Below are 21,919 nucleotides of genomic sequence, written 5' to 3'. Positions count from 1 at the left end.
ATAACAGGAATATTTCAGAGTGTCTGTCCCTGTAATTTATTTCTAGTTTTACTACATGTGGTCCAGAACTTGGTAGAGGACCAGAGGATTTACTGAGGCTTATACACACACACACACACACACACACACACACACACGTACATATACACTTTAAGTTTTGGGATACATGTGCAGAATGTGCAGGTTTGTTACACAGGTATATACGTGCCATGGTGGTTGCTGCACCCATCAACCTGTCATCTACATTAGGTATTTCTCCTAATGCTGTCTCTCCCCTAGCCCCCCAACCCCGACAGGCCCCAGTGTGTGATGTTCCCTGAGGTTTTGTTGTTGTTGTTGTTTGGAGATGGAGTCTCTCCCTGTCACCCAGGCTGAGGTGCGGTAGCACGGCATCAGACCACTGTAACCTTCACCTCCCAGGTTCAAGCAATTCTCCTGCCTCAGCCTCCTGAGTAGCTGAGATTACAGGTGTGCACCACTATATCCGGCTAGTTTTTTTTTTTTTTTTTTTTTTTTTTAATTTTTGGTAGAGACAGGGTGAACATGGTGGCCAGGTTGGTCTCGAACTACTGACCTCAGGTGATCCACCTGCCTCGGTGGCATGAGCCACTGTGCGCGGCCTACTGAGGTTCTATAAGGTCCAGTAAATGACTAATTTGCTAAATGTTTCCTGACCCTTTAAAATTATATTCACTGCTTGAGGTTACAGAGCTCAATATATAAGCAAAATACATTCATTTTATTTTAGACTTTTGTGCTGAGTCTATTTCGAGTATGAAGACAATAGTAACCCTACAACATAAGATTGTTCTAAGGACTCAATACGTTAATACATGAAAAGAGCTTAGAATAGTGCCTGCCACACAGTAGGCATCCCTAAAATGTTGTCATCAGCATCTTCCTTTTCATTCTTGTTCGATAATAGATAGGCATACTTACAGCTGACATTTTAACTGTGAAACATTGATGAAAGTATGTTAGCACTCTCTTAATTCTATTTTATGAATTTCTAATAGACTTTGCTGTATATAATCTGAAGTTGTTGGTGATTATGTGATTATTGTGGATAATCTCTTGATCAATTAAAGAATTCTAGGGCCTTTGATATTAATATTATGATGATCTCTTACTTTTTTACTGTAATTCCCTGGCATTCTTTCTCATCTTTTCATATTCAGCCAGAATCATATTGTTTTGGTATGCACTTTGAAATAGTAAAATTTCACAAGTCTTACCATTTTCAGAAACCAAATCATGCTAATTTCCTCAGCAAACCCAGCACATTTTTATGCTGCTTCCTCCCTCACTTTTACTAAAATAAATGAGAACCTAGGAACTAGCATAAAATCAAATGATTTATTGTTATTCTTTATAAAATAATTACTATGCTCCCAGTATACATATTTCCTTTCAAATGCTAATGTATTGTTTGACAGCCATCATTAACACAGTACGTAGCACTAAAATTATACATAATAGGAGCCACTGCCTCACAACCAGCTCACAAATTTCCTACAGTTTTCCTGTTGATCAGTTATTTACTTTGATTCATTCTGTACATTCATAAAAAACATCGGTATGGTTTTCCAGTAAAACTACGAGTAATATCCATGTTTTTGCACTTAAATGTCTATTTAGATAGACATGCAGTTTGTGCTGTAGTAAATGACCTTACAAATTTCCTTCACACAAAAAATATTCTGATGCTTTTCAGTTTTTATCTTTTTGTTCCCCTGAACATAGTGAGTACTGTCCACTTCTGGTGTAGTACTTTTTGAGTTTAGGAAACTTTTCTTCTTGTTTCCTCTAAAATGGTGTTCCTGTTACACGCGTTCTGTTAGTATTTTCCTTCTATCACTTAACAAGACTCTGGATTCTCATTGTCTGATCTCTATACCTAGGATGTTCTCTTTGGCCATTTTCCTTGCTTTGCACTTTTTTTTCTGGGTTCTAGGGGATTTTCTTAAGCCTGGTCTCCACATCAGAGGTAGATTTTCCTGGGGCTGATGATGCTCTTGTTGTTTCTAGGGTAATGTTAAGTTCTCTAATAGAGAGATCTCTCTCCTTAAATCCTTTCCTTGGTGTTGCCAGCTGTTCCTGCATGTCCTATCTTTTCTCTCCCCTCATTCCAGAGTCTGTGCTCTCCTTAAATGCCCTGAGCAAAAATACTGCTTCTACTCCTTGGAATGAATCTTCCAGGGCATGGTCTTTATCACGTGCATCTGGTGCTCACATACTCTTCTATTTTGTAGTAGTTCTGGAACAGACCTATGTTACTTGGTGTTTACTTAAGTTAATTGGGGGCAATTCTGCAATTTTGGTTTCAAACAATGGCGTCATTCAACTGTTCTCCCTTCCTTGTTTTCCTGGCCTTTCCCTACATCCCCAGCCTAGGACTAGTGAGGATAACAGGATGTTGTAAACCCATCTGTTCTGTCTTCTAGAGACCTGAAGAAGGTGGGAGGACTGGGACTGTGGGTGAGAGTCTTGGCTGCGCCCAGGAGCTTTCTATACTTGTTGAAAACCCCATCCAGGGGTTGTTATCCTGAGTGGAAAGAGGGAATCCTCTGCCCCTGCATCACCTGGGCATGCCTGTGGTGGGTACATGCCCATGGTGAGGGCACAGGCAGCAGCTCCAGTTTGCATCTGTGCATCAGGATGAGCAGCCCTTTGGTGAAAACGCTAGACACACAAACCCCCTCCATCTGGGAGCTGTTGGTGAGGAGCTTCCTTTTCTTATTTTATGTCCTTCCCAAAGTCCCTTTGCTATTCTTGGTTTTTGAGTGTAAGAAAGGTTTCTTTGCAAGATTTCATCTCTGCCCAGCTGGCCCCTATAGACTGCCTCTGCCCCTAAAGGGAGCATGAACTGCCTCATTTGCCCAAGCTGGAAGGGAAGTGGGGAGAAGGCACATGGTTTCTCTTTGTGGGGGCCTTAAGTCCATGGGGGTTTCCCATTTTTCCTTTTTCCTCTGCCCTGCCCATACTTCTCTTCCTCAGAATTGAACATGTTGTAAATAAAATCCCCTACCTGGCTTTTCTATACTTCTCTGATAAGGGCCGAGGTCCAGTATCTTTTACTTTGGCTCAAATTCTAATGCCATCCAATGATTTGTTTACAGACTAAACTTTTTCCTCTACTTTTGACTCTCCGACACCTATTCATGATTCTATTGGTGACAAAGGTTTCAAAAACATTTCTGTGTAATAAACTGAAACTCATACAGGAAACATGCCTTCCCTCTTCTCTTCCCATCCCCTTGTCTGTTTCACTGGCCGGCTCCCAGCTCTAAGGATTCAGGTAACTAGGAAAGGAAGAAGTCACTGTTGCCTCAAATGTTCCAGCCCAAAGCAGCAGGTTTGCCATATGCTGGGTGACCACAGAGGACTTTGTCTCAGAACAGGGAGGAGCTCAAAGTGTTTTTATTCTGCACCAGCAGAAAAGTGCAATGCTGAGAAGTGGGAACACCTTGCTGATTATGCTGAGAAAGGCAGGAACAGGTGTTTGTAGGGAGGCGGCCGGGCCACTCACCTTGCAAGGAACAAAATGTGCTGTGAAGCAGGAAAGTATATGGCATCCTGTACTTTCATACCACTCAGTGCATCTCTGCACGCTTATCCCAAGTGCTGCCTCATCTAATCTCACCACAGGAATCACAGCAACATTTCAGAGAAGGAAAAGGAGGTCAAGGGCTTGGGTCAAAGTCACCACAGCAGTTAGTGGGGGTCAAAGATTGCAATGAGCATTTCTCTTCTTCTTCTTCCTGCCCCAGATGATTGGACTTAACAAGGCCAAGGAAAGCTTAAGTGGGTCATCATCCCCAGCTTTCCTTAAACCTTAGCCGGGTGGGAATGGCTAAGAGGAGGAGAAATGCAGAGTGTGAGCTTGTATCACCCCCCGTCTGCCTACCCAGAGACTGTCTATGTGAGTGAGATGAACACAAACCCCAGTACAGTGCAACTGAAACACTTTTATGAAGGCTGCCTGAGAAGTAATCTACTGACTTGGAGAGTATTCAAGGGATCATACAGGAAAGTCATGGACTCCTCCCCATGCAACCATCTCCAGAGACCTAAATAAAAAGCCAATTTAATGCGAATAAGTGGAGAGATGAGCTGCCCAGTAGGCAGGTCCTGAGAGACTGATCACTGGAATACTCAAGAAGAGTGAGGCTGAGGGCGGAACCTTCCAGGTGGTATTAATGTTGACCTGGATTACATCCCATAATGCGTTACGCATCCAGAATTACCTGAGGGAAGGGGTGTGTCAGCAGTGCCAGCAAGGGTCAGTGACTCTGACCTCCCAGGCTTCAGGGTCCCTTGCAGAGATGACTGAGAGCCAAGTGCACAAAGCGCAGATGAAGCTGCTATAGGCTGGGACCCCAGGAGCCACTGGAATGTCCATTTCCTGCAGCCTGCCTATATTGAGGTTTAATCTAGATAACATTTGACAAAAGGGTCAGGGTGAGATTAGATGATGATTAACCTCTAGGGGTCTGTCTCATTTGTACAGCTGTTCCCCCACTGGGTACTCCCATTCTTCTAAGACCAAGGGCTGAGAGTGGGAACCACATTGCTCTGCGTTGAGCTTCCAGACCACTGCCCACCCTCCCTTCCTCAAAAGGCTCTCACCTGGGAGATGCTATCTTGTCATGCTTGCTTTCCCCTCTGGCAGGTGCCACTGGCCTTGTGGCCACTCCTCTTGTTCACCAAGGATGCTGACTCCTAGGTCACACCATCCTCCTCAACATCTGTCGGTTTCTTGCTCCAGCACCCATGTGGAGGCTCACCCTACCCTCCAGCCTCACCAACCCTAGATCTCACTTCTTAAGGCTCCTCCCCTGGCTCTGGCCAGCAACCCCAGGTCAAACCCTCTATTTTGCCTTTACCTGAGATTGCTCCACCTCTCAATTTCCAAAGCACTCCTGTCTGGCTCAGATATACCTCCCTGCCCAACCCCTCACCATGCTGGAGTTTCTATCTTGTCAAGACCTCTAATTTCCTAATCCCTCCCTAGTCACCTCCAGTTTTCAGTTTCCATCTTGGTCAGATTAATCCTCAGACCACACATTTCATCACTACAATTTCTCCTGTGCATATCATCTGAATTGGCCCATCTTTCTCTCACCTCCTATACTCCCCTGGCAAAACCCCAACACTGCAGTAAGCATCTCCATCCCAGCTCCTGAATCCTGATGAGGGGAAGACAGGTGCGTACAGAGCCCCACTCAACACACACACACCTGAGTGCCCAGCATCCTACTCTAAACTGACCATCTCAGAGCTCAGCCTTGCCCTGCCCTTCTGCTGTTTCCTTAATCAACCTGATTTCAACACCTACGAAAACATCTACTTCATACCTTCTGAGAACGTGCTCCACCCACATCTAGCTGATAGTCTCACTTCATTTCACAAAGAAGAGATTCAAACTCCTTCATCATTTCCCCATTAATTTAGTCATCCTAATCTTCTATACTTGCCCCTTTCTGTTTTATTGAGCTGTGTGAGGCTGCAGGGCTGTGTCTCTTCTAACAAAGGTCCCATCCCTCCTCCTTTCTCATGAACTCTGCTCATTCAGGGGTCCTCCTCTTCATGCCCCTCCCACCTCTCTCATCACACCATCTTGACTGTTGCCATCAGCATTGGCATGCTCTACCTCCCATCTCAAACATGCCTTGACTCCACAGCTCTCTAGTTATTAACCTGAGCCCCTTTAGGGCCAACTTCTCACATGCTCTGTTCCCCCACTCTCCATTCACTCAACCAATCCAGCCTGCCTTCCACACCACCCTTCCTGAAATTGCTGCCATCATAGTCATCAAACACTTCATGTTACTGAATTCAATGGACAGTTCTGCCTCTGTTTTAGTGAAACCCTCACAAGCACTCCACATAGTCCGCTTTCTGTCTTTAATATGCCTGGTTCCCTCTGCCCAAACTCTTAGGATTGGGCTTCCTCAGGGCCTTGTCCTGAGTCCTCTTCTTTTTGTCTTTCCATGGATTACCTCCTCCAGTCTATGTTTTTATGCCACCTTTATGTACATGAAGTGAAGGCAGGGCAGCGTTAGACTGGGGTGGGTCAATTCCCTTCTGATAGTCTCAGTCTCAGGCATCCCAAAGATGAAAGCTCCGGAGGAGAGACACCAGTACTCACAGGTCTCATATCCATGCTCCGTCCAAGAAGACCTAACCACTTCCTTACCCCTCCTGCTCAGTTTCAGAAGAAAAGTATTGGGGATTGGTTGGGCTGTTCTCCCAGCTTTTAAGAGCCAACTGCCTTGGTCACCACTCAAGACAAGAGCAAGTCTATTTTCAGGAAGCACAGGGGGGCCTCTGCTTCTCTATCCTCCCTAACAAATAGGCTGGGCTAGACCCTGGAGGGCAGCCATGGAGGAGTGTAGGAAGGACTCACCCTTGCTTCAGAAGTTCCTTGCAATCAGGGACTAGGGTATGGCGACAAATGCCACTTCATGGTTACACTGGACATGACCAGGGGAAGGTGTCAGGCTGTGTGTTGTTACAGATTGTGTATTTGCATGCCTGGGGGTTACTAGGCTGTATGCATAGAAACAGGGAGGAGGCAGGCTCTGAGAACCTGCCAGGGTGCCTGGGATGAGCTGTGAATTTTTGCCCCTGATGCCATGAGTTGGAGGGGCCTCTGCTCAAAACATACGGTACACACTTCTCCTTTTAATCTGGGATCATGTATCATCTCTCAGGTCCAATAAGAAAACATTCCCACATCCTTCCCTCCCTCCCTAGTACCAAGGTCCTCATCTGTTTCCATGGGTCCATGGAGGGCTGCCTCTAGTGATGAGCTGGAATCTTAAGGCCTGAAATAGAGCCAGACTGCAGCAGTCCCAAGTCTTGGAGAGCTTCAAGTAACTGCTCCCGGGCAGAGCCAATAAAGGAATTCTCCAGGAAGGTAGGCAGGCCTCCCACACCATCCCGCAGGGTATACAGGGGCACTCGCACCAGGCCCAGCACCTGTAAAAGGAAGGAGACAGGAGACACTGGGGCTCATTCCCTTAACTCCATCCTCTCTCCAGCAGATATTTCTAGAGCAGAGGCCTCACCCCTTAATACTCCAGCAGAACCAGGCCCAAGGCGCACACCTCACTAAAGCCTAGTGGCCCAACCTTCTGCAGGAAAATGACCCAAAACATGTTATCTAGCTCTATCAATTAATCTTTCCCACATCTGCTTCTAAACCTCTAATGGCTTCTGTCTCAAAGATGTATTCATACCCTTTCACCAGTGGTTGTCAAAATGTGGTCCTCGGATTATCTGCATCAGCATTATTTAGGAACTTTTGAAAATTGCAAATTGTCAGGTTTCCTCTCCCCCTGCCCCACCACCAATGCAAGAATGCTGAGAGAAATCGCTATTTTAATAAGACGCCCAGGTGATTCTGCTACCTGCCAAATTTTGAGAACCACTTTCATACATAATCTATCTACTAGCCCTGCCTGAAATATCAGGGCCACATCTCCTACACAAGAAAAGCAAACCGCAAGAATAAAACCTAGGTTGCCACCCCTAGATAATGTGATAATCTATCACACTGTCAATAGGGAACAGCAGAGAGACATGGATGAGTGTTCTAGAAAGGATCTCTCCTGGTAAAGGGTGGGAAAGACCTTTACAGAAAGCCCAGGTTGGCAGTACTAATTCAAAGTAGAGATGACCACGATCTCAACTCCACCAAGAAAACTGGGGAGAGGGCAAGGTCAGAGGGGCAAAAACTTTTCTCCAGGGATGCTTTCTTGGGGTAAAGAAAGCTTTGGGAGAAGAGGAAACTGGGAAAGGGACAGAGTCCCAGGCTGGTCCCACCTCCAGCCCGTGGTCCTTGGCGCGTGTCGCGCCGGCCTCCACAGCCAACAGCTGCTCGAGCGTCAGACGCTTGGCATAGAAGTGGGCCACAACGCGTGGCCCTGACCCGACGTGGGAGCTGCGGTAGTCAGTGCGCTCCACGCGGAAAGCGGCCGCCGCCTCGCCGAGCTCCTCGCGCAGCTCGCGGTTCAGCCCGTCCTCTAGGCTGCTGTCCTGCGTGTCCACGAATCCGCCGGGGAAGCCCAGGCGTCCATCGAAGCGCATCTGCATCTGCGAGAGGGGGAGGCAGGGATTGGCAGGGGAGCCCCAGAAGAGACCCCCAGAGAGGGTGCGGGGCTCAGGCAGAAAGTGGCCGGGCGCGCCCCCTTCTCACCAGTACGGCGTAGCGCAGCGGGATGCGGCCGAAGAGCATCCCAGGGTCCGGCGCGTAGAGGAGAGCATGGCACGCATGACGCCAGCCCGATCCCAGCGTCAGGGCCTCGCCCAGCTCCAGCCTGCGGGCCCCGGCCATGGCCGGACACTGCTCCTCTGCTGTCCGGAAGGCCCAAGTGTGCAGAGGGGCGGGTCTCACCTCGGACCAATCCGAGCCTGGGCGGTGCCGCAAGGTCCAATCCCTGCAGGAATAAGGGGAGGAACCTAGGCGCCTTAGGACCCGGGGCCGCGACTGGTGCGGGAGGCAGCTAATCAGGGCGGTACTTGCAGACCGGGTTGAAGTCCAGGGCCCAGGAACGCTAGGGAAACCGAAAGCAGGCTATGGGTTGGGCCTGCGGTGGGGCGGGGCTGGGGGTGTGGCCGCGCCCTGAACAAGGAGCAAGGCCAGTACATAAAGGTTCCTGGGAGCCAAAGGAGCAAGTCAGGGAAGTAGCTTTGGTTGGGTTTCGTGGTATACAAAGCACAAGGCCTGGGTTGGGTTCGGAGGAAATGAGGCTTGCGGCGGGGCGGGACTGAAGGTATGGCAGCGCCCTGAACCTGGAGCAAGGCTGGTACATAAACGCCTACGTCACAATCTGGAGTCAGCTGGAGTGTCCCATCAGGTGAGGAAATGCTGGGGCGCTCAGTTGAGTGCTGGGAGCCAAAGAAGCAATAAGTACATTTGGTTGGGTGTGATGGTACACAAAGCACAAGGCCTGGGTGGGCTTTAGGAGAAAATGAGGCAGGGTTGGCCTCAGACACCAAGGCCCATCCTAGGGAAATGGGGGTGGAGAGGCGCCATGGTCTAACAACTATCTTGAGTGGTGAAACTGAGGGGACTTGGTGACTGAATGAATGGGGAAGAGGGAGCGCTGGGCTAGTGGTGGTTCAGAGTTTCCTGGATGTGGTGTCATTTTCTGAGAAGGGTAGAGTAGGAGAAGGGTGAGCAGTGATAAGTGTAGTTCTAGTCAGGAATTGGGGTGGCCAAAGGCAGTGGGCAGCTGATCGTGGGGGTCTGACGCACAGGAAGTGGCACATGGAGAAGTCACAGGGCAGTGAGATTTTCAGGGGAAGTGTGGGGGTGAAAGGAGCTGTGAGTGAAATCCTGTGGCACAGGACTGGGAGTGAGGAGTGGTGAGAGGTAGAAGAAGCCTTCTAGGCTTTCTAGTCTTTTCCTCAAACACCCTGAGACCTCTGAGCTGTGAAGGAGGGTGGGTTACCCTACCACAAGGGCAGAGGCCTACTCAGGGCCTGATGCTGAGATGCAGGATCCCTCACCCCAGGCCAGGCCTTCCCCACCCTGCAGAGCGCCCCTACACCAGGTGTCGATACTGATTATGCAATAGAAAGCAGGAGGCAGCTCCTTGAGGGGGCCTGGGCATAAAGTTACAGCCTGTAAGTGACAGCATGTGGTGGGAAAGAGTCCGGACCCACCCAGAATCGGGTTTATGACCTTAACAAGCCACTTAACTCCCTCAGATCTCAATAGCTCATCTGTTCAGTGGAGATGATACCAACCTATTAGGGATGCTGAGATATGTAAAGCACTTATAACAGTGCCAGGCAGAAAGTAAATGTAGCCATTCTTGGAGTCGAGGGTTGGGGCACATGTGTTATGTTAAAGACCCAGGGGTTGGAACTGAGCCACACTCATCAAGGATGAAAACTGTTGGGCATCATTTTTCCTAGCTTAGTCTTCTGAGTTACAGGGTGGAGATGCCAACTACTAACATCAGATGGCCAGATCAAGGTGATAAAGCTGTAGGTGTGATACAGTCCACGTTGGTCTGCTATCATTCTGGGGACTTGGAAATGGCCTGGCTTCATGTTACACTCACCTTGCTCTAAAAGCTGATAGCAACTGCCAATTTCAGGGTTCCGACCAGACCAACTGAATCAGAATCTGTGGAGGTAATGCAGGGACAGATGTGGCTTTTCAAAGGTGTTTCAGGTAGCTAATAGCCAAGGTGGAGAAGAGGTGATCTACCCCTTTCCCCAGCATTTCAAAGGTGACCTTGTCTCCTAGATTACTTTTAAAGATTTAGGGTTAAACATGCCCTTTCCAGATCTTCAGGCTGTTCTTTCTTTCCTGGTTGCTTGAAGAGACATTTGAAGATGGACGCAACTATTTATTAGGCAACACGAAATCTATAAAAACCAAGGCAACAGCTATTCAGGAATTAATGCTTTGGAGACCAGAGCTTTTTCTGGATGAAGGAATATGGAAGCCCTTAAGAGCCCCCAACCTTGCCATCCCTTTCAAATCCCTCTTGCCTCTGCCCCACCTCCCCACCCCCACCAACCATCCCCCATTTCACTATCCTGAGGTAGAATGCCCAGGACTCAAGGCTGCAGGTAGAGGGCTGAGCCATTTACCTAAAGAGCTGCTCCAAGTTCATAATGGTACACGGAACCAAAAATAGCTCTGTGGTCAGTCTAGGAGAATGCTAAGGAACCAATTCATTTGTAAAATAATGAGGAAAAGAATTAAGCATTTATCATCCTTTTTTATTTTACTTATTTATTTATTTGAGATGGAGTCTTGCTCTGTCACTCAGGCTGGAGTGCAGTGGCACAATCTCGGCTCACTGCAACCTCTGCCTCTCAGGGTCAAGCGATTCTTATGCCTCAGCCTCCCTGAGTAGCTGGGCTTACATGTGCCCACCACCACGCCCAGCTAATTTTTGTATTTTTAGTAGAGACAGGGTTTCGCCATGGTGGCCAGGCTGGTTTTGAACTCCTGATTTCATGTGATCTGTCCACATTGGCCTCCCAGAGTGCTGGGATTACAGGCATGAGCCACAGTGCCCAGCCCATCCTGCCTTTTTTATATGGGCGCTTCCTCAGGGCTACTAAATAGTTAATGAGAGGAAATTTTTGTTTTAAGTATTCTAGCTAATCGAAGAAGAAGGAGCCAATAACAATTTTACATTTTTTGTAAACTTTAAAGAATTAATGGATCCTAGGAATGATCATCAATTGTTGCTAACATCATGAAAAGGCAACCAGTTACTGTGCACTTCATGATGGAAGAATACATCACCTCCTATTAATTTTTCTTGCACAAAATTGAAGTTGAATCTCAACCTAAATACCAATTATTAGAAATATAAAGATGCCCCTTTTTAAAATATCAGGAAGAGACTAGAATGATCCATGTAATAGTGGATTTGAGTTGGAGACATCAGTATTAACTCATGTTTAACTTAATATAGCTACATATGTTTACATAGGGAAATATTTATAGATATGTACACACCTCTTTTATAAAGTCACTAATCTAATTTGTGAGGCCCCTGCCCTCATGACCTAATCACCTCCCAAAGGCCCTACTTCCAAATGCCAATAAATTGGGAGTTAGGATTTCAACATATGAATTTAGGGGGAACAAAAATATTCAGTCAATAGCAATCATGAAATACAATGAAAGTCTGAGAAACTGTCACAACAAAGACTAGCCTAAGGACACATGACATGACTAAATGGATTAGAGAAATCTGAATATAGATTTTGTCTAATGATAATGTATCAAAATTGGTTCATTACTGCAAGAAATGTACCATAATGTAAGATGTTAATTATAGAGTAAATTAATTGGAGTAATGGGAACGCTAGGTATTGTCTCCACAATTTTCCTGTAAATGTGAAAAGCTTTTAAAAATATATAGATGAGTCTCAGTATATTGCCCATGCTGGTCTCCAACTCTTGACCTCGAGCTATCTTCCCACCTGTGCTTCCTAAAATATTAGGATTACAGGAGTGAGCCACTGCACCTGGCCTGCAAATGTAAAACTTTTTGTAAAAGTGTGTTTTTAAAACACATGAGGATGCAATCAGTAAATCCTAGACTGAAGGAAAGTTTACAAGAAAAATGACCTGGTTTCATTAATAAATGAATTACAGGGGGAAAAGAAGCATGGTGGTAGACTCTATACATTAAAAGAGATTGAGGAGACATATCAATTGAAGCAACTGGGCTTTATTCTAATTTGAACAAACAAAAATTCAACTAGTGAGGGACATGAGAATACTGATTGGATATTTTATATACAGGAATTATGGATAATTGAGATGTGATAGTATTGTGGCTATGTTTCTTAAGAGTTATCTTTTAGAGACACATATATTTGAATAAAGTTTTGCATTGTACAAAACTCTTTCAATGAGAGGATCCCTTTTGGTTCAAGAGAGGGAGAGAGGTAAGAGTGTAGTCTCACTTTTTAGGCAGGAAGAAAGCGATAGCAAACATCTGCCATCTGACAGTTATTTTTAAACCGTTCCACTTAATCCTCATGAAATTTTCCAGGTGCTTTGAATGCAGAGCCAAGGTTGAAAACTACTAATTTAGAAGAATAGAGTGGGGAGGAGATGCCACCAGCAGACAGCTATCAGCTACAGGCTGTAATTTTACCCAGTTACTTCCTGAAAGTGCTAGATGCTGTTGCTTATTATTTTTTTAAGCATTCACATAACCTAAAATCCCATTCAGGAGCCTTAAAGGAGGTGCATTTTCTAGAAGCTAACACTGTTTTTGGTTATTTGCAAGTATAGCATCAAAACTATCCACTGCTCTGTTTTTGGAGTTCATTAAGTAGATCCATTTCACACTATCAGGACAGAATTTTTCAGACACCTGAAGCTCCATGCCTAGACCTTTTATTTGTATTTATTTATTTATTTTTGAGCCAGAGTCTCGCTCTGTCACCCAGGCTGGAGTGCAGTGGTGTGATCCTGGCTCACTGCAACCTCCACCTCCCAGGTTCAAGCCATTCTCCTGCCTTGCCCTCTCCAGTAGCTGGGATTACAGGTGCCTGCTGCCACACCTGGCTAATTTTTGTATTTTAGTAGAGATGGGATTTCACCATGTTGACCTGGTTGATCTCGAACACCTGATCTCGTGATCTGCCTGCCTTGGCCTCCCAAAGTGCTGGAATTATAGGCGTGAGCCACCGCGCCCAGCCGCCGAGACCTCTTTAACTGAATACCCCACAAGCACCCCAAACTCAAAACACCCAGGAATGAGCTCAGTATTTTTCCCACTGCCCAATCTGCCTGTCTTCCTGTTTCTCCAGCTCTGTGAATGACCTATCTCCTGCCCAGTCACCCGTGCTATAAAACTACCAGTCCTCACAGACCACTCCATCACTCCTCTACCCATCCAGTCAGTCCTTAGTTCTCTCTCATTATCTCCCCTCAGGATGTCTTGACTTCCTTAGATGCAAGTCAGGCCTTCATCTTTTCTCACCTGGACAAACCTGCCTTGCTGTCCTGCCTCCAGTCTCACCCTCTTCAAACCTCTCCACCTGGTGCCATGATACAGCTAAAGATCATGTTCATCAATAACTTTGCAGTGGCTACCCCTAACTACAGGACACAGCAGAGCAAACATGGCAGCATATATGTGAGCTTTGCCTTCTGTATTGGTGATGTATTGCTGAAACATATTGTAAAATGTATTAACACCGTCACAAGAAACATTCATTATTTCACAGTGTCTGTAGGTCAGGAATTAAAAGGGGGTGGTTCTAGCTCAGGGTTTCTCATAAGGTTTTAGTCCAGATGTCAGCCAGATCTGTAGTCAAATGTAGGCTTGACTAGGGCTGGAGAATATGCTCCCATAGCTCACTGACAGCTGGCAAGGTGGTATTGGCTGTTGGCAAAATGCCCCAATTTTTTATCCCAGAGATCTCTCCATAGGGTTGCGTACATGTTCTTACAATATAGTAGCTGGCTTCGTCCAGTGTGGGTGATACAGATGAAATCCGTGTGTTTTGTGACCTAGTCTCAGAAGTCACACACCATCACTTCTACATTATTCTGTTGGTCACACAGGCCGCCCCTGAGGCAGTGTGGGAAGGATCTACACAGGACGTGACTATACCAGAAGTGAGGATCATTGGAAGTCATGTTGGAGGCTGGTCACCATCCCCTTCGCTCTAAACCTAACATTATCACTCTCATATTTCATGTTCCACCAGCACCAAAGGATTTCAGATTCCCAGGATCTATAGGGCCATGTCTTCCATCTTTGTGTTCCTCATGCCTGCAAGATCTTTTCCTCCCTTCTATTTGCCTGGTGAATTCTTATCATTCAAAACTATGTGCCTATACTTAGTGCCTGGTACAGAATGGGAGCTCAGTACACATTAAGCTGAAATCCAAAGAACAGAATTAGAAGATACAGTCCAGGTAGGCTCCATGCTGTCATCCCACATTACCTTGAAATATGCTGAAGGTCGGGAAAGTCAGAGTTTGTGACTCACCTGCGCCATTTTGAAAAAGGGTATCCGTATTTTTTCTAAGAAGCCACAGAATAATTTAGTTGGAGACAAACTTCCTCCAGATTTATAAAAATCAATGCCAAAAATAAATAAATAAATAAAAGCCCAAAGTGTTGGAGAAGGAATAAAGAGAGTGATGTCAGGAGAAGGAAGACATGTTGGTTAGCTTATTGACACATAATGCCACATAACCACCAACCACAAATCCTGAACAGCATGCAGCAGGAAATATGTATCTCTTGCCCGGGAGTTTCTACGTAACCTGGAGCAGCTCTGCTTTGCTCTGCAGTGGCTGAGGTGACTCTGCGTGACTCTGTGGGCTGGCTGGGGTGGCTCTGCTCCACCTCTGTCATCCTCCTATGATAGACGGGCTGGCTGGTGATGAGGGAGATGCAAGAGAACATATCCAAGTGCACCAACACGTTCCCAGCCCCTTAGTACTTTCCTCAGCCAAAACAAGTTCCATGACCAAATTCAGAGTCAAGGAGTGGGGAAATAATTGAGAACTACAGAGTTATAAGGCAACGGTCAGGGGTATAGGGAGGGATAAATTCGGATTAAAAATTCAAACTATCAAAGTGGGAAAAGCCAGTATTTTGGGAAGAAAAAAGAATGTTTCTAGCTGTTGAAAGATTGTCTCCTGAACTAAACCTAAAAATCTACTTTTAAAACATTCCTACTGGGGCTGGGCGCGGGTGGCTCACGCCTGTAATCCCAGCACTTTGGGAGGCCAAGGCAGGCGGATCACCTGAGGTCAGGAGTTCAAGACCAGCCTGGCCAACATGGTGAAACCCTGTCTCTACTAAAAGTACAAAAATATTAGCCAGGTGTGGTGGCACATGCCTGTAATCCTAGCTACTTGGGAGGCTGAGGCAGGAGAATAGTTTGAACCTGGGAGGCGGAGTTTGTGGTGAGCCAAGATGGCACCACTTCACTTTAGCCTGGGCGACAGAGTGAGACTCTGCCTCAAAAACAAATGAATAAATGAAATAAAAAAATATTCCTATTGGAGTCACATTTTCAATTATAAATGTTAATAACTATGGTACTCCTAGTGAGTATTTGTGATTATGTAATTTTATAATGTATATTTGTTGAACCAAATTTCTGAACTTCCTTCTGAAGTTAAGGAAAACTTGAGCATCCTAAGATGATGAACACTGTGGTGTTGCAGATTCGTGAACTGTAAAGTGGGTTGAGGCACTGAAAGGAAGCAAGGCTGGTCTGGAGAGTCCACTGACTTGCCCTTCCAGAGCTGTCTTCCTTATGGTTCTGTCAGCTCTTAGCTGGCTCTCAGCTAATTTCTTGTTAAGTGCTAGCTGAAAATGGCTAAAAGTGTTTATCTTTCAGGGTGCATTTGGATGGTAATAATAGAAACCTAAGGAAGTCTTCAGGGATAAATCTCCAATGGTGGAAGATGACAATACATTTAATTATTTTTTTCCTCAGAGTTGAGAACATCTTATGGCATTTAAAGCACTTCAACACATTAGGCTGAATCGCATTGGCAATTTCATGTGATTAAACCTATTGTATTATTTATTCTTTACAGCAATCTTCAGACACAGGTAGGAAAGAGATTCAGAGGAAATCACTTTTTTTTGCCTTAGATCACACAGTAAATGGTAAGAGTAGGCCTGGAATCCAAGTCGTCTGCTATCAAGTTCAATTTTTTTCCTTACACAGGTGTGGCAGAAGTACTTGAAAACATTTTTTGCTCTGCTGTGCCTCTCTCCTTCCCCCAGCCCCACACCTTCTCCTTCTGTTTGCCTGTTTCTGTTTATCCCCTTAGTGGCCTGGCCCCATTCCGTTCTGATACACTAACTAGTGAACCCATCATCTTGAAAGAGGAATGTGGTATATTTCCCCCTGTTGAGCTACTGCTTAATTTGTCAACCTCCTTTACCCTGAGCCCACTGTGATGGCTGGACTCTTATAATATACCTAGAGCTTTGCTCCAACTTCAGCCCCAAAGACATTAAATAATTAACTTCCAGCACTCTCCTTTGTGTGCTTTATCTCTGCATCACCCAAAATAGCTGGTGGCATTTCCTCTGTATAAATAGAAAGCAGAAAGGTCAATTGGCATTTTTGAAATATATATGTATATATTTTTTTACAAAGCAGCAAGCTAGCAGGGTCCCTTTATTTGCTCATAGTGACTGTTTCATGGCAAGAAACTTCCTAGTTTAACTCCTTAGTCAATTTCCCCCACCGTCTTGCAGTTGGATAGTTATTAATACAATTTGAAGTGTATTAATGTGGTTCAAAATTAAGATTGAGTGTAGCCGAAGGAGAAAGCATTTTCCCAATGACGATAAGTCAAAGATTTAACCTTCAAGTACTGTTAAATCTTGTTTCCCACTCCCACCCCAGTGAACCAAATGAAAGTAAATTTGAGTGAGCTTCTCTTTAGAGGCATGGAGCTATGATGCAAAATGGTATTTCTTCCTAGCTCTTTTTTCTTTTAAGCCTGATGAAGTGCATAACACAAATCCCTGGAGAGTAAGCTGTTTTTGGTCTGCACCTGTCTTCTAAGAACCATGTTCTGAAATGCAAGGTATAGGAATGTGAATCTGTTTGTGAAAGAGACTATTTGAAAATCTAGCTATTTCCTCTTAGGACCCAGCACACAAGTTTTGTTCTGTTCTAATGTTATGGAAAACATTAACAAGAAGATTCAGCAATTTTTATTAACTGGGGTAATATTATGGTCCCTGCTCTTCCAGTCATATTTGCAATCTGGTTGGTCACAAAAGGGCATGTGGGCTCTGGGGAGCATTTTCTGGGGTGAGGTCTCGTCCCTGTTAATATGATGGCAATTTGCATGCCCGCTGTCAGCAGCAGTGTGGTCACATGCCCCCATCATGGCAGGTTTCCCAGGGCAAACCTGATTTTCAGTGTTCTACCATGGCAACAACCATGGGTCCTAGATTTTGCCTTGGGAAGCACACTCAAGTTCCAAATTCTGAAAAGTCTCAGATCCCACCTCCAGAAGCCAGTATTTGAGGTCTCCTTTTCCTGCTGCAAACACAGGGGCTGTGAGAGCACATACATGCTCCTGTCCCCCAGCCTCCCAGCCAGGAATCATTCTCCAGTATGCAGGGAGGGAGGGTGAGAACGAGCATTGTTAGCTTTGGGAAAAGGCAGAGTGAAGATTTGTGCAGCCCCAATACCTCTCCATAGTGTAAGGGAATTGTGGGAACTCAGAAGTGTGATGTTCATAACCCTTGAGCACTAGAGAAATTGTGGGTTCACCTGGTTGGTTCCTTTGGTCGCTGGGCAGGGATAGAAGTGAAGCCACAGGGTAGAGCGTTAGGGCACAGTGACCATGCCCCTTTGTCCTTAAAATAAGCCCATTAAGTTCTCTCAAGTTATTCACACTGACTACCCTACCACTCCACCCCAATTACTACTACTTTATACTCTCTGTGAAGCATTTGAAGTCTTTGGAGCCTTCTTTGAAGTCCTCATACCACCTTCCAAGATGTGAGATTAATTAAGACCCCAATTAAGAGCAGCCAAACCACTGTTCCAAAAAAAGGGAGGGGGAGAATAGAGACAATAGAAAGAAAGGTCTTGAACAATGGTTCTGTGTGGTACCAGTGGCACTGGCACCACTTGGAAATGTGTTAGAAACCCTGACCTCTGGAATCAGATGCTGGTGATGGAATTCACCAATCTATGCTTCAGCAAGCACTCCAGGTGATTCAAATGCATGCTCAAATGTGAGAATCACTGGTTTAAAGGAGTGCATCGTGCAGGAAGCACAGCACCACTGATAACAGGTTAGTAAGATAAAGAACCTCTCTTAGTTTCCCCAGTCATCAGCAGGAGGCAGAAAAGTGAATAACAGTACTGTGAGCATCAAATTCACCCATATAGTTCTGAAACAATAGATAGGTTTTAGCCCCTTATCTTCCCAGAGAAGGGAGTGGGGTAGGTCTGGGTATTGAAGATTATCTCCTTGACCAAACTTTAGACAGGCTCTTTTGAGCCCTCTTTTTTTTTTTTTTTTATTATACTTTAAGTTCTAGGGTACATGTGCATAACGTGCAGGTTTGTTACATATGTATACTTGTGCCATGTTGGTGTGCTGCACCCATCAACTCGTCAGCACCCATCAATTCATCATTTATATCAGGTATAACTCCCCAGTGCAATCCCTCCCCCATCCCCCCTCCCCAAGATAGGCCCCAGTGTGTGATGTTCCCCTTCCCGAGTCCAAGTGAACTCATTGTTCAGTTCCCACCTATGAGTGACAACATGCGGTGTTTGGTTTTCTCCTCTTGTGATAGTTTGCTAAGAATGATGGTTTCCAGCTGCATCCATGTCCCTACAAAGGACGCAAACTCATCCTTTTTTATGGCTGCATAGTATTCCATGGTGTATATGTGTCACATTTTCTTAATCCAGTCTGTCACTGATGGACATTTGGGTTGATTCCAAGTCTTTGCTATTGTTAATAGTGCCGCAATAAACATACGTGTGCATGTGTCTTTGTAGTAGAATAATTTATAATCCTTTGGGTATATACCCAGTAGTGGGATGGCTGGGTCATATGGTACATCTAGTTCTAGATCCTTGAGGAATTACCATACTGTTTTCCATAATGGTTGAACTAGTTTACAATCCCACCAACAGTGTAAAAGTGTTCCTATTTCTCCACATCCTCTCCAACACCTGTTGTTTCCTGATTTTTTAATGATTGCCATTCTAACTGGTGTGAGATGGTATCTCATTGTGGTTTTGATTTGCATTTCTCTGATGGTGAGTGATGATGAGCATTTTTTCATGTGTCTGTTGGCTGTATGAATGTCTTCTTTTGAGAAATGTCTGTTCATATCCTTTGCCCACTTTTTGATGGGGTTGTTTGTTTTTTTCTTGTATATTTGTTTGAGTTCTTTGTAGATTCTGGATATTAGCCCTTTGTCAGATGAGTAGATTGCAAAAATTTTCTCCCATTCTGTAGGTTGCCTGTTCACTCTAATGGTAGTTTCTTTTGCTGTGCAGAAGCTCTTTAGTTTAATTAGATCCCATTTGTCAATTTTGGCTTTTGCTGCCATTGCTTTTGGTGTTTTAGACATGAAGTCCTTGCCCATGCCTATGTCCTGAATGGTACTACCTAGATTTTCTTCTAGGGTTTTTATGGTAATAGGTCTAACATTTAAGTCTCTAATCCATCTTGAATTAATCTTCGTATAAGGAGTAAGGAAAGGATCCAGTTTCAGCTTTCTACTTATGGCTAGCCAATTTTCCCAGCACCATTTATTATATAGGGAATCCTTTCCCCATTTCTTGTTTCTCTCAGGTTTGTCAAAGATCAGATGGCTGTAGATGTGTGGTATTATTTCTGAGGACTCTGTTCTGTTCCATTGGTCTATATCTCTGTTTTGGTACCAGTACCATGCTGTTTTGGTTACTGTAGCCTTGTAGTATAGCCTTTTAAGTTTTTTAGGGATCGTCAAGCATCATTTTAGTCCAAATACTTCATTTACGGGTTGTTTTGCCCAAGATTGAATTGGCAGTTGGGGACAAATAGGTGACTAGAGCCCAGGTTTCAGGACACTCAGGACAGTGCTCATTGGCTGGATAATGTTCCCTGGACATAGGAGTCAGGAATCCTGAAGGAAGGTTCCCTAATGTTCTAAAATTTGAACTGTTTGGGGTCACATCTCAAATATGTGTTTGGCTGATTCCCCTGCTGATGAAAAACTATTAAACACCAAGAAAGCTCTTCCTGTCTCCCCTGCCCATTTCCTCCAAACTCAGTCTCTCATCCTCCAAATTCCTTTACTTCTTCCTGTGCTTACCTTTCATTTATAAAAAAAAATACGTTTTATCACATCTACTTATTTGCCCATCAATTATAGACTATGCTGTGTACCCTCTATTTATCTCTGTCTCATAAGGGTTCTAAAGAATAGAGCCATAGCTGCTTAGTTTTATAAGGATAATATGTAAAATGTACTCACATTTTAAATATTATTTTAATTTTGAATCAATCCAATACCAACAGAAACATTATAGGAATAGTATAAAGAACTCTTTTGTCCCTGAGTTTTTTGAGAATAAGTTGCTACCCCAATGTCCCCCACTCATACTTCGTGTATATTTTCTACGAATAAAAACACTTCTACACAACCACAAAACTGCCACCAAAATCACCAATCAAATTGACATTGATAGATCTGACTCTCTTATCTTGTATATGGAAACATTCAGATTTCCCCCAGTTGTCCAATAACACTGCCTTATAACAAAGCATTCAAAATAATCATGAGTTTCATTTACTTGTCATGTCTCTTTAGTTTCCTTCAATGATCTGGATGCTAGAATGTCCCTCAATTTGCACTGCTCATCATGCCTTTGGGATTTACCAGCTCTTACCCTCTGGTCATCCATCCTTTTATGTATTAGTCTAAAGGATGACTTCAGGAGTAGTGTCTTTCATTATCTTGAGGCATTATTAGAGAGCTCCACCTATGCCAGTTCAAGAAGGTTCTCATTTCTCTTGGGTAAGAACAAAGCCCTGATAGTAACAGGAGAAGGATCTTGCCACTTCCAGGTGCCTACTAGTGATTCTTCCATGCAATCTGTTCCTGTTGTACTGTAAAAAACAGGACTCCTCCTAGGGAAGGGAAGCAGCTTGTGAAGTGAGTTTCCAGAAGCTCAGAATACAATGCTTTGTCCCAAATATTTCCCTGTACCCCCACCATCACACTTTATAAATCCCACCAGTGAAGGGTACATTCATACAGCTGAAGACATCACTTCTCAAAGCAGCTGTTAGCTTCCTAGGATAAGGGTCAGGGGCTGCAAAGCTGAGCACAGTGAAAAGACTGAAGCCTCGTCAGACACTCTAAGTGCTGGATGGGATTCTGCCGCCAACTTTGTGGGTGAGGGACTTTCACTTTTCAGAGCCTCAGTTACTTCATCTGCAATGTAGACTAAATGATTTCTAAAGATTCTTTCAGCTCTAAATGTTCAGATTCAATTATAAGTGAGAGCTCAGGAAGACATTCTTTGCTTATAGGTGATCAATAATTATTTGTTGACAAAATGAAGTAAAAAATGACTCGAAGGCCAGAAGAAAATAGACATTTTGTGAATCATGAATTTCACTCTTTTTAAAAATAATATCTGAGTAAGCAAATTATTTTTAAGAGCTTTCAATCATGAGTAGTTGTTGCTCAGGGAGAGGGGAATATAGAAGAAAATCTGTTTTTTTAAGAGTATATTAAGTACCAGGAACGTTTTGTTTTTCTTTCATCTTTGTGGAATTCCCTCTTTTATTTATTTATTTTTATTATTATTATACTTTAAGTTCTAGGGTACATGTGCATAACGTGCAGGTTTGTTACATATGTATACTTGTGCCATGTTGGTGTGCTGC

The 21,919-nt window shown here is 44.5% G+C and overlaps 1 protein-coding gene and 1 long non-coding RNA gene across 3 annotated transcripts in view; one reads left to right on the top strand and one right to left on the bottom strand.

Moving 5' to 3' along the window:
• Window positions 1-1,342: 1,342 nt before the first annotated feature.
• On the bottom strand, window positions 1,343-8,577 carry NUDT16 (nudix hydrolase 16). The gene is made up of 3 exons (XM_023207424.2): window positions 8,204-8,577; window positions 7,831-8,100; window positions 1,343-6,984 (listed from the first exon to the last, which is right to left on the bottom strand). The coding sequence occupies exons 1-3, from the start codon at window positions 8,339-8,341 to the stop codon at window positions 6,805-6,807; spliced, it is 588 nt and encodes a 195-aa protein (XP_023063192.1). The 5' UTR covers window positions 8,342-8,577; the 3' UTR covers window positions 1,343-6,804.
• The window catches only part of LOC113224796, a 41,014-nt gene continuing 27,566 nt past the window's right edge, over window positions 8,472-21,919 (top strand). Inside the window, exon 1 of one of the 2 annotated variants that reach the window (XR_003309407.2) lies at window positions 8,472-8,864. This is a non-coding gene — a long non-coding RNA (uncharacterized LOC113224796). The remainder of the gene's footprint in view (window positions 8,865-21,919) is intronic. The other variant, XR_003309406.2, reaches the window with a different exon arrangement.

The sequence above is a fragment of the Piliocolobus tephrosceles genome, chromosome 2 (assembly GCF_002776525.5).
Source record: "Piliocolobus tephrosceles isolate RC106 chromosome 2, ASM277652v3, whole genome shotgun sequence".
NCBI lineage: Eukaryota > Metazoa > Chordata > Mammalia > Primates > Cercopithecidae > Piliocolobus > Piliocolobus tephrosceles.
Note: the sequence above shows the minus strand (reverse complement) of the source record. Positions and strands in the feature narration are given on the sequence as shown.